Raw genomic sequence first — 14,446 nt, forward strand, 5'->3', positions numbered from 1 at the left:
ATAGGGAGAAGAGAGGTCATAATGTTAACTCCAGCAAGGACAGCAGCAGCTTGCAGGGTGACGAGCTCAATCCCTGAAGGCGGCGCAGTGGGTGGGCAGCCTGCCCTGGAGCCCACCGTTATTGCCATCTAATTCTTAGCAACTGGATGACTTGCTCAGTGACTAGAAAGCAACCACACGGATTTCCTAAACATTTGGCGTGAGGAAATATGCTCCTCTTAGCAGAGATTGCCAGTGAGATGCCAGCAAACCAGCATGTGTCCCTCCTTGGAAACTGAGTGCACCAGCAGACTCTCACAATGTGCTCTCAAGAGACTAAAATAACAGGTTCAAAAGCAGCAACTCTCTCACTTGCCTCCTCATAACCCTTCTTTCTTCTTTTCTCAGTAAATATTAAATAAAGCTGTGATGACTGGCAAGCTTACAATAAAATAGGGAATTGAAATTGGCAGCCTCAGATGTGGGAGGTGTAAGTTCAAATCTGTGTCCTCCAAAGTGTGGGCTGAAGGTGAATAACTAATAGAAACAAGCCCAGAGGGCACAGCCCGAATCTTGTGGGACACCAGCTTTTGTAACTTCATGCACACAGCCACCTTGCCATACTCGAAATTTGTCTTTTTGAAGTACTTTTGGGAAAGGCCACGGATGCTGACAGCTGGTGGTGTAATTCTGACTCTGTGGGAGTCAAAACGTTCGCTGAGCAGGATGGAAGCAGTGTCTCACCCCTTGGCTTTATTAATTTATTATAAATAATATTAATTATGCCTGTAGCACAAAAAGCAATTATCAAAATATTTTGCTAAACATTTTATCAAAAAGACTGTTTACCAAAAAACACTCAACTGCATCAAAGCCTTTACAGAAAGCTCTCTTAGAAATTAATAAATATGTTTGATTAGCACTTTCATGGATGCACAGATTCCGTATATGGAAGCATTATAGTGCATTTAATTATATATAAAGGCAATTAATGTCACAAATGAATACTAAGCTCTGACTCAGCCTAAATAATTGTCATTATCTATCATATAGCATGCCCAGAAATCTTAACTCTGCAATGATATTTATGAACAATAAACTTGGCATTAACATACCAAAACAATTTGAGTATAATTCAGACTAAATAATAAATTGCAACAACAAAAAAAATCACTCCCATTCTTCACAATTTTTGCCTAGCGCAATCACACAGGCATTTTTCACAGCATGTTCATCTTGATGAGACTGGAAGAATTTATTCTGTTGAGTGTTGTGCTATAGATGTGTTCCAGAGCCCGAGCATGAGTACACATACGAGTAGCTGATCTGCCTTCCCGTGTCAGCAGCACCTCAGGGAGGTTGGGGAGTTATGGCTGTGACTTGGGTGGCTGAATCACTTTCAGCTGAAGGATGGGTTTCCAAGGAGGTGCAGAGCCCACAGTCACATCTTACTCTATATACACTTACTTCAAGTAACCACTTCTCTGCTCTATACAGCCTGAGGTCTGTGTGCCAAATCCTTACTCATGAAACACCCCATCCTGGACAGCTATCGTTTACACAACATAAAACATGCAACGGGCCAGATACATTTGCCTCTGTTCATTTCACAGGTATAAGCACACACTGAAGGGACCAAAACCAGTTTCATAATGCCAATATGTAGTCAAAGGACATTAAGATGAAGGTGTTATGAAAACAACAGTAATATTGCACTAACGCTAAGTAGAGTCAACTGTAAAATAAAGGACTTTAAATGGAGCTAGGGGCTCTTTATTGTTTGTTTGTTTCAAAATATGCTGTGTGGGTTTAATAGCATGGTGTAGCTTGTGGAATAAAAAAACAATTAACAGTCTATATGCAATATTTTCATCTGTTAAAGCTGTTAAAAGTGCCTTGCTCAGTGACTCACTGAAGAGTTTTAATACATAGACAGAGAGTTAGAGGTGATTAAAAAAATTACTATTGCATTAATATTATTAAATATCAAAATTAATCCATAAGTATTTTACTACAAGCATGGTTGTATTTTGATTATAAATTATGTTTATGTACATACATAACACGAGGAGGTTATGCATATAAGGAGATTTATACATGTATAGATACAACGATTAATGTATTTTATCATATAGTTAGGTGTAATAGAGATGTATGAGCATAGGTCTGCCTCCTTTAATTCTACACTGAGTGCCAGTCATAAGCTGGTTGAACTTTCAGTTGTCCTAGTAGAAGAACTATAACCATATGACCTTGCCTGCACTGGCTTCACCAGTGACCTGGATGTAGAAGACACTGGTGAATGACACAAATCAAAGCAAGCATATGCCAAGTAGTACTTTTATACATTAAATATTTGCAGGCTTTTCATGCCTCCTTGATTTACTTAGTTTTTCAGGCAGTGCTCAAACTAGAAAGCCATTCAGCATGGATAAATCATTTAGGTCTGACTATGTGTTAACCTGAAGTAAATGAGTAGAGAACTTTGATGTTGAGTCTGTGCACATTCAGAAGAAATTCAGCCCCAAATGCCAGTCAGATGTATAAAACATCATAACCTTTAACGAACAACGCACATCATGAACCAAAGGCTTGTAGTTGCTATACACACGCCGTGTGCATGCATGCGAGAGGTGGGTGTGTGTATGCCCACACACACATATTGAACACAAAACAAGCAGAAAAATGGAAGGCTCAGGTTTTATTCTGTGTTGGATCAAATGCAAAATGAGCTGGGAGAAGATAGTAAAGAAATCAAACCCAAGAAGCACCATTTCTTCCTTCCACCTCATTTCCCCCTACTCCAAAAAAAGTGAAAACCAAACCAACAAACTATTTTTTTTGCCCATTCAGAAAAAAACCCAAGGTCATTGAACAAGAATCTGTTTGATAGTAGTGTACTTATTTAGCCCAATGCTGTCTCTGTCCTTGTGTTTATGGGCAATATATAGAAAAAGGATAATATTGCAGAGACTCTGCTTTCATTATTTGTTGGGTTGATAATTTTTTGCTAACAAAATATTTTCTTACCCTGAATTTCATTTTTTTTGGCTGCTGTAATTCACTATTATATCTATGAATAGTAAAACAACAAGAAGACCTTGCAAACATCTATCTAGCCCCCATGCTTGCATGCGTTGAGCAGTCAGTCTGACATGGAGGTCTTCATCACTATGCACTGTGGCCCATGTTGCAGCTGTCAAATTTTCTTTTGATGCTAATTAACTTCATCAGTATAATTGATCAAGTTGTCTAGAGAAAACGGGAGGCTAAATACTTTCCAAAGTAATTGTCACATTGCACCCAAAATGCTGTTAATATGCCCAAGGCAACACACAGGTGCCGCGCTGCAATTGGAATGCGTTTCCTCTCACCTCTTGCCTAAACTTTTCCGTTTTGCCCCCCAGATCACTCAACAGTTGCCTGGCAGATTGATTTTGATTAGTCATTCATTTAATTGCTTGCTGGTGTGCTATGGAACATAATATCCTTCAAGGTCATAAAGATGACTTAACAGTTGAAGACAGCTTTGGAGACCATCACAAGCAGATAGGAGGGACTTCTTTGTGTGACTGTAACTTGGCTTTTGGGGGTGCTTAAAAAAAGCACCTTTTGTGGTTGGTTTTGTTTGGTTTTTTTTCAAGTTAGCATCCAGTTTCCCTAAGATCTTCTCCAGACCCACTCTTTATGCACAAAGCCTGAAGTACCTCTGTGTCAGGTTTTCGGATGTCCACATGTGACAACATCGTGAAATAAACTTTAGTCACAAGGGGGAAGGGGAAGGGAACAACTGAAAAAATATATTTATTGGAGTAAATAAAAAAAGTTAACCAAAAACCTTTATTGATACATTCTTGGATAATATCACAGGATTGAGAGAATGGAAAGGAAGGGAGGAGTTTGCGGCAAAGATTGGTTTCACTAAATTGGCACATAAGCAGCAAGATTAACGAAATTACTTATTACAAACAGTATAAAACATACATGCTTTTTTTAAGTCCTTATCACACTGGTCAATCATGGTGGGGCATCAACAAAGAAAAAAAAAACCTCAAGACATGTAAAAGCCATAATCTTTCTTCCAAATATCATAAGAATTATTGAAATTATTGCAAAATAGTCATATACCTTAAATTAAATAACAAAATAGAACACAAATACAAATATCAAACATAAATTATTAACATGTACCATAAAATACATTACTGGCATGCATTCCAAATATCAAGACCTCTACTAAAACTCAGCAAAAATCCTTTCTGCTTCCTCTGCAGGCCATCAGAGTTGTGAAGGGGAGGGGGACTAACTTCGCCAGCACAGTTTTTGGTCTTTAAAGTAATTTTTGTTTGTTTGGTTAAAAAAAAAAATAATGTTTATGGATTGCAGTGATACAATTGTAATCATACAAGTCATGTACATAGATCTTTTAAATCCTTAGTTGTTGGTTTTTTTTTTTAGATGTGCTAAGTCTGAGAGAATAGGGCCTCAATGAAACTGTGCATTCAAAAAACAAACAGTGAACTCGAACAACATGGATGGCAATATGCAAAAATCCTCACAAACTGTACAGAAAGTTCAAAAACTTGCAGTCTGGAAGTACATAGAAAGACAGAATTAGCCCCTTAAAGTCCTTGCAGCTGAACGCAGCCCACCCTGGGGAGCCCGTCCTCCCGTGCTGCAGCCGGACGCGTGGGCACGGTGGCTCCCACGGCCGGAGCAGGTCCAAGGCCACGGCCAACAGCAGTGCCAGCGACGTACTAAGCCGAGAGCGATGAAGGATATTTCAGGGAGCAGCCGTTGGGAGCGCGGGGCTCCTCTCACGCTTTCCCGCAGCGTCGCCGTGCCCTCGCCCCTCCCAAGGCGGACACCCCGCAGCTCGGGAGGAGGTCTGTGCCAGCGGTGGATGAAATTCCTCACCTGTCCTCCACCCCACATGGCAAAACGGACTAGATAACCAGGTTGTTATAACTGACGTACTTCTTTTTTGCAGCAGGGCCTGAAAGAAAACCGCAGAACAGTCAGAAACGCCTTCAGATCAGACCCCTTCAGAGAGTGCTGGCTGCTAGTTCAAGGGCTGCGGGAACGGCCAGGGATGCACCGGCGGCTCCCACATCTCCATGAGCACCTTCCCTCTTACAGACTTGACTCCAGGCAGATGGCTATTAGATCAGCCAAAGCAGTGTCTCCAGCTTTAGCTATGGCTATAAACAAAATTACTGCTGATTGGTTTTTTTTTATACTCTTGCAGTTGGTATGACTTCACTGCTGAGGCACCGTGGGGAAAAAAAAAAAAAAAGTGATATTCTCTACAACTTCTTAAATCTCCTGGGCTAAGTGTGCTTGGGTTGTTTTATTTTTTCAAGGATAAAGTGACTCTTATTCAAGTTTTATGACTTCTGAGAATTTTTCAGTGTGAGGATTAAGCTACTACTTTTCCTAAATATGACCTTCAAATTCAATCTCTTTGCAAACATAAATAAATAATACCAGTAAATAACTATTTTGTGAACAATCCTACAAGTTTCTGTCTGTAAAAACTGTAAATATTTGCAGTTGAATACAGAGAAAAATATTTTGGCCACACTGACAGATTAGGGACATATCAACTGATAACATGTTCTCCATCAGGCATGTTAACCAAACCAATGCTATTTATATGCAAATTCTGTAACTAATATGTAACTACTTGTACCGGGTTTATGAGATTTTTATATTGAACTGTGTTTCAATGAATACAGAAAAGGCCTTTTGCCCTTTATTCAATTAAAAGGAGGGGGGGGAAGAAAAAATGGGGGTATGAAGTATGTGTGCTCTTGCAGTAAAGATTAAAATCTGTATTCTAACTAACTGAGTTATCATGAGACCTGTTTAAGCTAATGGATATTCTCAAAAGGTTAAAACTACCAAGCATTGCTGTTATTATCAACTATCCCTATTCAGCATTTGTGGGTTTTTTGAGAAACTTTGATTCAACAAAATACGTTACATAAAATACGTTAATGTGAATCATAATCAACCTCAAGAAAACTGAGTATGTAAACAAACCCGAGCCTCAATGCATCCCCTGATAAAGTACACATTTAGAAGATAAGTAAGGAAAAGGCTCAGGGCTGATTTTCTGGGACTGTGGAAAATTTTTGCTGCTCCTTTTGCCTCCATCACTGCCCTGCCTGGGGTGGGACAGGAGGTCTGCCAGGCTTCTGGAGCATCCCTCCTGCCTTGGAGACCTAACACACTTCTCTCTGCTACCCACAGTCAGCGCCTATTTTCCCTTGGCATGTGCAACAGCCAGATAGCATTATTAGTTAGAGACCACTCTTACGTTTTCAGGTGGCTTACTTTTCACAAATACTTGCTGAAAGAAGGACAAGCTCTCCACCAACAATTCAGAATATTTTGAGTATAATGCATGAGAGTGAAGTCAAATGTAAATACTTTCCATGGTGTTCACTATCAACTTTACTGACAAAAAAACAATTTTACTCTTAGCTATTTTCAAGACTGTCATTTAAGAATGTACTCCTGTGTAACCCCAGTGCTGTGCAGTATTATTTTGAAGCCCTATTCAGCTATTTAACCGTGTTCCATACAAGAGCCAGAGCTGTCTGTTCGATCAAGGACCGATCCTACAAATTGCTGATCATCTTCAGTTCCCATTAACTTCTCTTGGACATCAAGGTATTCAGCACATGGCAGGGTAAAAACTCGTTATCCTTCAAGACTTGGGTGCAAATATTCAACAAACTGCGTTATGCTATTAAATGCTGAAGAGAGGTAAAATGTAGGTGGAAAAAATATAATCATGAAACAGGTTGCAAGGTAATTACATACATTATTTTCTGATATACTTCAGCTTTATCCATTACATGCTCCAGTTTCAAGTAGCAATAGAGCTCCTATGACAGAGAAGGAGAATTTTGTTCTCTCCAATGCTGGCTCATATAATGTCTACCACTCTAATGCTTACAGGGGTTTTATGCAAGCTTTCAGCAAACCTGATATTTTGCTTGATAGTTTGTTCACAAATTCAACCACAGTAGCTCATTTCTTATTTTCAATATGACAATGAACCACTAGTGCCAAATGAATTCAGCCAAGAAATACTGTTGATAGAACATACCTCTGTAACCTCTCTGTGAAAAGATGGGCTCCACGCATCTAAACCTCAGACAGTGAAATTATCTTTGGCAGTTCTCTGTTTCACAAGGGTCATGTAGTTGACAAAAGCATCATCCATAATTTAGATAAACTGATCAATAAAAGCTTCATGGTTATTTGAGGACAGGACAGACAATCTTCCGTGATTCTAGAGGCTGTTAGGCCAGAGGATATCACGTCTTTTGTAATGAGGCTGGTGCATTTCACAGCCCTGTTGCTGCACTAACTCCAGCAACCTGGTGCTCAGCTGATATATAACTTCCAGAACAGCTCCAGTCTTGATTTGAAGACTTCAGAAGAGGCAGTCTACCTCGATAATGAATCTCTACTGAGTCTCAGCTCATCATTATCATTGGCAATTAGCACCAGGTATGGACTTGCTTTTTCTCGAAGAAATTAATTTACATGAAAATAGAGAATGCTAATGAAACATCAGCATTAACAGAATTCACCACGCTTTAATCCAGAATACATGAGTGTTCCCTGTTCTTTAAATGGTAAATAGATAGCGATCTCAGCCGCTGTGTTGATCTTAGTGTCAATGGATGACAACTTTCCAACAGTGAAAACAGATTGCCCTCTTGCAAATAACGTATACATGTTAATTAATACACATAAAATTATGTCAAACTCAGATGGTCAATGACTAGGATGTATTGGAAGCAAGCCAATAGCTGTGGCAAGCAAAATCTGAAACACTGGAGTATACCTTCCGCACAGAGATACACATAGAAACTGCATCCCCCTTTCCTGAATTCAGCATGAAGAAACAAGGAAGCAAACTGCAGGATAAATGTGGACAGCTGGATATTTTTAAATACCATGCAGAAAGGAAACATCCTAGATACTGACTGCCTGTATATTAAATAAATGTGCTTTTGAAGTATTTGCATTGTGTAACTTCTTTGAAAAAAGAGGACCTTTCTCTTTAAAGAGGCTACATGTCGCTGCTAGTGACAGCTGCCCTTTTCTGCTAATTAGTGGTGAATAGCAAAAATGTTAATAGGAGAAGAATTTAGAATGAGGAATATCTGAAGAATACAATTTCATGTATACAGACAGGACCACTGTACTAGAAACAATCTTCAGGCTCAGTCCAGACACAGGTAAAAACATCCCATGCATTTGTCAAGCAGAGTGTAGCACAAGATTTTCAGCTCCCATTATAGTTTTGCCTGAACTTTGCTTGAAAGGAAAATTGTTTTGTCCACATTGTAGTGGAACCTGGTCTAGGCTGTCACACTTCAAAAAGGCCGGGAAGATCTGCTGCAGGGATGCACAGAGTGATGGGTGTGTCATATCACATTACTGCTAACACGCAGCGCTGGATAGAAGGAAGGTGCAACTATCCCATCTGCCTTGTACTGCTGACATTGCCGTTAGTCTTCTGGTTTTATGAGCATTACACTCACTCTCAATTTGAAAGTAATCGGGAATGCTGAAAAACCAAGAAGGCAAGAGCAATGTCTTCCAAGAGGAACTGAGACAGGACAGGCATTAAATTTCCTGACAGCTGGACTGACAGAAGCATTAAGAAGTCATCTTGGTCAACACAAACCCCAGACACTTCAAGGCACGGCATTAATTTCAAGGATGTGACTGTATACAAGATACTGACAACCACGTGAGCTGTGAGTTCTCCTCTTAGTTATGTGCCGTGCCTTCTCCCATTGGCCATGAATGAATCCCACAGTGCTCCCCTGCAAGCATCCATTTTAAGACACCCACAAACAGCCTACAGCGGTACAAGCCAGATAAAGACAACCTGTATATCTGCACGCCGAAAATACACAGTTTGATTATAGCACAATGATTAATTAAATGCCTTTCCTTTTCAGCTGTTACTTCATGTGCCCAACACACGGTGGGGGCAGTGATAGTCTACACTCATCGCTTTCCAGAAGTGAGTAACAGGATTTGAACTGCATCTCTGTGACAATCACATATTAAAAACAAATACACAGAAGCAAAAATACTCTTTAGATATATAAGTTTCATCACTTGACTAGTTTTCATTATCTTGAGCATGGGCCACAAAGAAAGAAGCTCTCACAGCGTCCTAAAGCAAGGCAGATCTATCAATACTTGCTCAGAGTGAGATTTTAATCAGTTCCACTTCAATTTTATGCACATTTGTAACCTCTTCCATGCTTAAAGAGAAAAGATTTACAGTGCAAAAAATTAATTTTATTATAGCCCACAGGCATCTCAAGCTATCAAATATATGAAACATGATCTTAGTATTTTCAGCACTGAGCAAGAACTGACATTGTGATGGCTACAAGTCTGGAACTTCTGCTCCGATTTCCTTTGTAGTTACTGTGGCAGAGTATGCTTACCTCTTCTTTTTTATTTTCTTAATTCTTGCTTAGAATCCTGTATCATTCATGCCACGCAAAACAGAGGCTGATTGTTATTTCTAGTTCACCTAAAAGGGAAATGGATGCATGTGGCTCCTCCTCTGTCTCTGTGCCTGACAGACAGACCTATGCACATACTCTGTTGCCTTTAGATTGGGGAATATATATGAGAAAGAGACGAAAGCAACAGTCCTAAATGATTCTACATGCTTGCCAAAACCCAACAATGGAATGAAGCTTGGAGAAAACTTTAGTGCCTGAACGTAAATAGATCGCTGTGTCACTTTTCCACATCTCTCCTGTTGTGCTCCCTACTTTAGTGTTCTGGCAACTCATCGAGTATATGAATGCCTAAGGTTGTAGAAAAAATATTTAATTTTATTGCATGAGTCAGTGGGCAGTTGCTTGTTTCCAAGCTGCAGCCAGAATTGTGCTATTTTTACGCCGATTAGCACAGAGAACCTCATGTTGTAATACCAGAATATGAATACATTAAACTACAAATATAACATTAGTAAAAAGTGTGTTCCTGCATAATTGCTTTACAGCCTTCTCTTCTTATAAATTATATCATCTTTAGCTGTCATATTTCCCTGTCACTCTCAGTAAAGCAGCAACAATTAGCGCCTCAGCACCGAGGAGAACCATAAATAGCAGTGGTGTTCCAGTCGCCTGAGATGTTTGTCAGCAGATCACAAATGCCAACAGGGACAGAGAACTGCTAAAGTGATTGTTTCTGTTTCCTGATTACTGATTTATCCAGTACTGATGGCAACCTGGTGACGAGTGCAGAGGGGGCAGCAGCTGGTCTGTTGTTTCCTGCTGCAGCACACACTGCGCCCAAGCGCTGCCCTGGCAGGGGCGATAACTCAGTGTCACACGGCATTTCATTTCCCTACATCTCCAGCTCCTGACAGCGGACACATCCTGCTCAGGTGACAAACATTGTAGGAACAGTTTGTTTCTATTTGTGAAGTTTTATCAAAACTGTGTCACTAAAAATACAGCACCGAGTATAATTTAATTCCCAAGGTGAACAATACCCATGTCAAAGCACTGACTGAGGACTGAACAACCCAAATAGGCTTATCTGATCATTCCTACATCACTTCTGATGGGCATGGCCCTCTAGATTCTCCTCACGGAATAACTGGATTGTCCTTAGCAATTACTGAAGAACTCAGTCAAGGAAGAGCCAGAACGGGCCAGAGGGAAGATAGGAAGAGCACATTATACAAAACACCGTAATGAGAAGCAAGGGCTGCTTGCAAAGAATAAATACACTTTGGAAAGAAACAGAAAAGCAATTATGTAATACATTTGCAGAGATTTGATACAGTCATCTCTTATACTCCTTTTGCCGTTCTTGTGACACTGTGTGTTATGGTATGTATTACTAATATGCTGCTTGTAATCTCCATGAAATGCTAGAAAATCAAAACCAGAATGAAAGTGGGTGGTGTCAGTTATATTTTAAGTTTGTCTTTTCCTTACCTCATTGTTTTTTATATATGTCAAATTCCTGAACAAGATTTCATCCTCTGCTTTGCTCTTGAAAATGGCTTTTCTTTCTTATTTTTCCTCCAGTATTGAGTGATGTCACCACAGAATCCTGATAGGTGTAACGGCAATAATTGTATTTCTAGACCAATGCTAGACCCTGGATCTTCTCTGATGGGGGATTGTTCAGGAGACATTCAAGACACCCAGAAACCCTACCTTGTCATAAACTCTTTGTGACAAATGCAAACGTTTGTCTTTATAAAAAATAACTTTTCTCTAATTTGGTTGGGTATCATATATTGTTAAAGCCACAAATTTCATATCCTAACTTCTGCAATTGCCTCACCCCTCCTATTCCGCTCTGCCCCATTTCTAGTTTCACCTAACTAATACTTCAGAAATGTGGGTTCAGGTTTTGGAGAAGTATGTTCCCCAAGTTACAACAGCAGCAAAACCACATAGAGTGTGAGAAAGAGGCCTGAGGGTGGTTTATTCTCTAGAAAAGTCAGAATCTGTAAATAGTATAATTATTCAATAAACACCATCAAAGAATGCTACAGAAGGATGGAGGGGGTGTGTGGGGAGATAATGGTGTTGTGATGGTACAGCACAGGCTTGGGAATGCCTCTCCAGCAGAAAACAACCCCAAGCTTCCATTTCAGTTTCACCAGCTCCAAAGCCAAATGTGATTTTCAAGTGTGATGATTGGTACATTTTGTGTGAATTGGTATCCAAGGCACAAGACCCTAAATTGTCACTGCAAATAGGATCAAATTAAGCAGCCCCAGACATGGAACATAAAGCTGAGAAGGAACTAAAATGGCATAAAAAGAGAATGGGGCCACGTCGCTTAGCAACCACCACCTCTTCGGGTGGATTATGCGAGTCCAGACACATTTGCACGGTTGACAGTCGTTGCTTCTAATGTAAAGGAGCTTTTCCGTATCTCTTTGTGACAAGTTCAGTTAGGTGCTGCAGTGGTACGGTCCATGAGACCGCGTCAGGCGAGCACAGGTGCAAGCATGCCTACCATCCCTGATATGGCAGGGATGACCTGTTCCAGCACAGATCTGCTCTAGACCTAATTTTTTTTTAAGAGATTTGAGGCTGCTTCATTGAGATTTCCTATTCATTCTCCTACAACTCATGCAGCTCACGCGGTTAGGTTATTCACCTCTGGGGAAAAGTCACAAGAAAAAGTGAATGATGTGGAAGGTTTAGTCATCTTCTTCATCTACCATGGATTCTTTCTCCAACAGGTTTAGGTAACATCAGACCAAAACCTCTATATACATAGTTCTTCTGAAATCTCACTCTGGGCTGGTAGGGTCATTCTTGAAGTAACCAAATAAGGTTTGTGTATCTCTTTTCTAATTTACAGGTGGAGGGGTTCAGTTTAAAGGCTCATCAGCTTTTCACAGAGACTATATTTTCTCAATTTACTTTGCTTTACTTTCCTGGATGGAAGTGCCACTGTGGTCTGCAGGGCTGCCAAAGCCATATTCTTTTAGAGTGCCAGAAATTCTCCAAGTTCCCCTACTGCTGCACTGCAGCCACTTTCCCATTGCAGATACTTGTCAGAAGCCTTCTGCAAGCCTGAGATATCATGCTCTATGATCATGGCCAGCTTGAGCAGTTTTGCCGAGGCAGTAGTGTGTAAGGGAAGCTACACCATCCACAACCATATTTTTGCCCTGCAGTTCAGTGAAAGGAACTCCTGCTGGAGTTTAATTATGAACGTGATTGTCTAAATTGTAGCTTTGTTCCAGTGACCTTCGATAGAGCAGCCCTGTGTCTGCCCTCTGCCTGTCCCATTCTTTCTCAGTCCCTGTGCACACGATGGCACAGAGATAGCACATCTTATTTGGCATGCTGGAGCTCTAACAGCAAAAAACTTCTGTTGGGGAGGTGGGAGGCAGTCACAGCTGTGTTGCTTCCCTGGGGGGGAAAAAAAAGTTCTCTTGCAAGAATTAAAAATAACTTTAAAAGTTGCAGATTGCCTCGTGCACAAAAAGTCAGACCTCACTTCCAGCAGCTCTTCTGTGCCCCAGTCTTTCCTCACCTACCGCTGATAGCCCACTTCCTTAACAACTGTCTATGATCCTGTGATAACTTGAGAAACTACTTACATGCTGAACTGATGTTTGCTTTTACAGCGTGAGTTGGCAGCAATGCACTCTAGCCCTGGGGAGAGGATGCTCAGCTCTGATGGGCAGTCCCTGGAGGATCTGCTTCTGCTTTGGGTTTTGCCTTTTTGTAGAGTTTTTTTAGTGCTAATCCTTTCTTGAGTTTTATTCATATAAACTGAAGTGTTGTAGGTTGCCAGGTAACGACCACCAAAATAAGAAAATGCACCACGTATTAGAAATACCTTTAAAAATCTGCCAAAGACAATTTGAATATTACCTTCAGATGTTCCCTGAAAGATGAGTTTGCTGTCAAAGAATTTCCAGTGCCATTAGGTTATTTGTTTAGGCTTTGCTGAGATTCATTAGATTGCTTGAAGTATTCAATGGAAAGCACTGAAAGATGCTTGCAAACTGCAGCCTGTAAAATTGCCCCCCTTTGCCATACCTGTGCACCTCTTCATGGAGGAATTAGGCCTGTCCACAGCAGGTGGTGTGTGCAGATGAGATGTTCCTGCTATTTAACACAGAATGTGTTATCTGGGATATCCCCTTCTAGCAGGGAGGAAGAACATCTGTGTAGTCAGGAAGATTAAAGTCTTGCAAACATATATACATAAAGCAAACAGCTCACAAAAAAAAAAAAATCACTGAGTAAGGTTTCTGAAGCCAAACTCCTCAAACTAATTAAGGACAGCCAATAGGTGAATATGAATAATAAAACTGTCCTGCAGATTTTAACTGGAAAAACCCCCAGACAGCTAGGTTCATTGGATAAATGTAGACCAAATACATTGTCTGGCTTTAAAAAACATAAATATATATTCAGATATTTTTTTTCATGATTTTCATAATATGACTGTCTCATTTTCTACTTCTATGTGTATAGAAATTCTGCAACAAAATGCAATTACATTTGCAGAACCTGATTTGCCGCAGAGGCTGTACTGATCTATGCAATGCAAAGAGAGTAAAAACAAATTCATCATCTCCCTGCAACCTGTTGGCACCGTGTAAACAGGCGGGAACAGTATTACCAGTGTGGGTTTGGCGGTGCTGTCTCCGCCTAGTTGCTGGGAGGGCAATCGTTCAGGCTATCCTCTTGGGCTCAGACTGGATCAAAAAAAGCGACATTCTGGTCAACACCTTGATCCAGAAAAACTGCTCTACCTGTAACCATTCCAACTATTTGCCAGAGATGCACTCCTATATTGAGCTCTATATCTCTCAAGAGATTTGTTTCTTTATGCCACCTCCAAATTGTAGACTGTGCCTACACTGTGAGCTATGCTGAGCATAGAGGAATACATCAGAATCTGC

The 14,446-nt window shown here is 40.4% G+C and overlaps 1 protein-coding gene across 3 annotated transcripts in view; it reads right to left on the minus strand.

The window, feature by feature from the left end:
• Nucleotides 1–621: 621 nt before the first annotated feature.
• GRM7 (glutamate metabotropic receptor 7) overlaps nt 622–14,446 on the minus strand; it is a 303,115-nt gene continuing 289,290 nt past the window's right edge. Inside the window, exon 10 of one of the 3 annotated variants that reach the window (XM_054076665.1) lies at nt 622–4,975. Coding sequence is in view for 1 of the 3 variants with exons in the window: in XM_054076664.1 (XP_053932639.1) it covers nt 4,926–4,975 (50 nt within the window). In the remaining 2 variants the exon portion in view is untranslated. The remainder of the gene's footprint in view (nt 4,976–14,446) is intronic. The other 2 variants (XM_009565813.2, XM_054076664.1) reach the window with 2 other exon arrangements.

This window comes from Cuculus canorus, chromosome 11, assembly GCF_017976375.1.
Source record: "Cuculus canorus isolate bCucCan1 chromosome 11, bCucCan1.pri, whole genome shotgun sequence".
Classification (NCBI taxonomy): domain Eukaryota; kingdom Metazoa; phylum Chordata; class Aves; order Cuculiformes; family Cuculidae; genus Cuculus; species Cuculus canorus.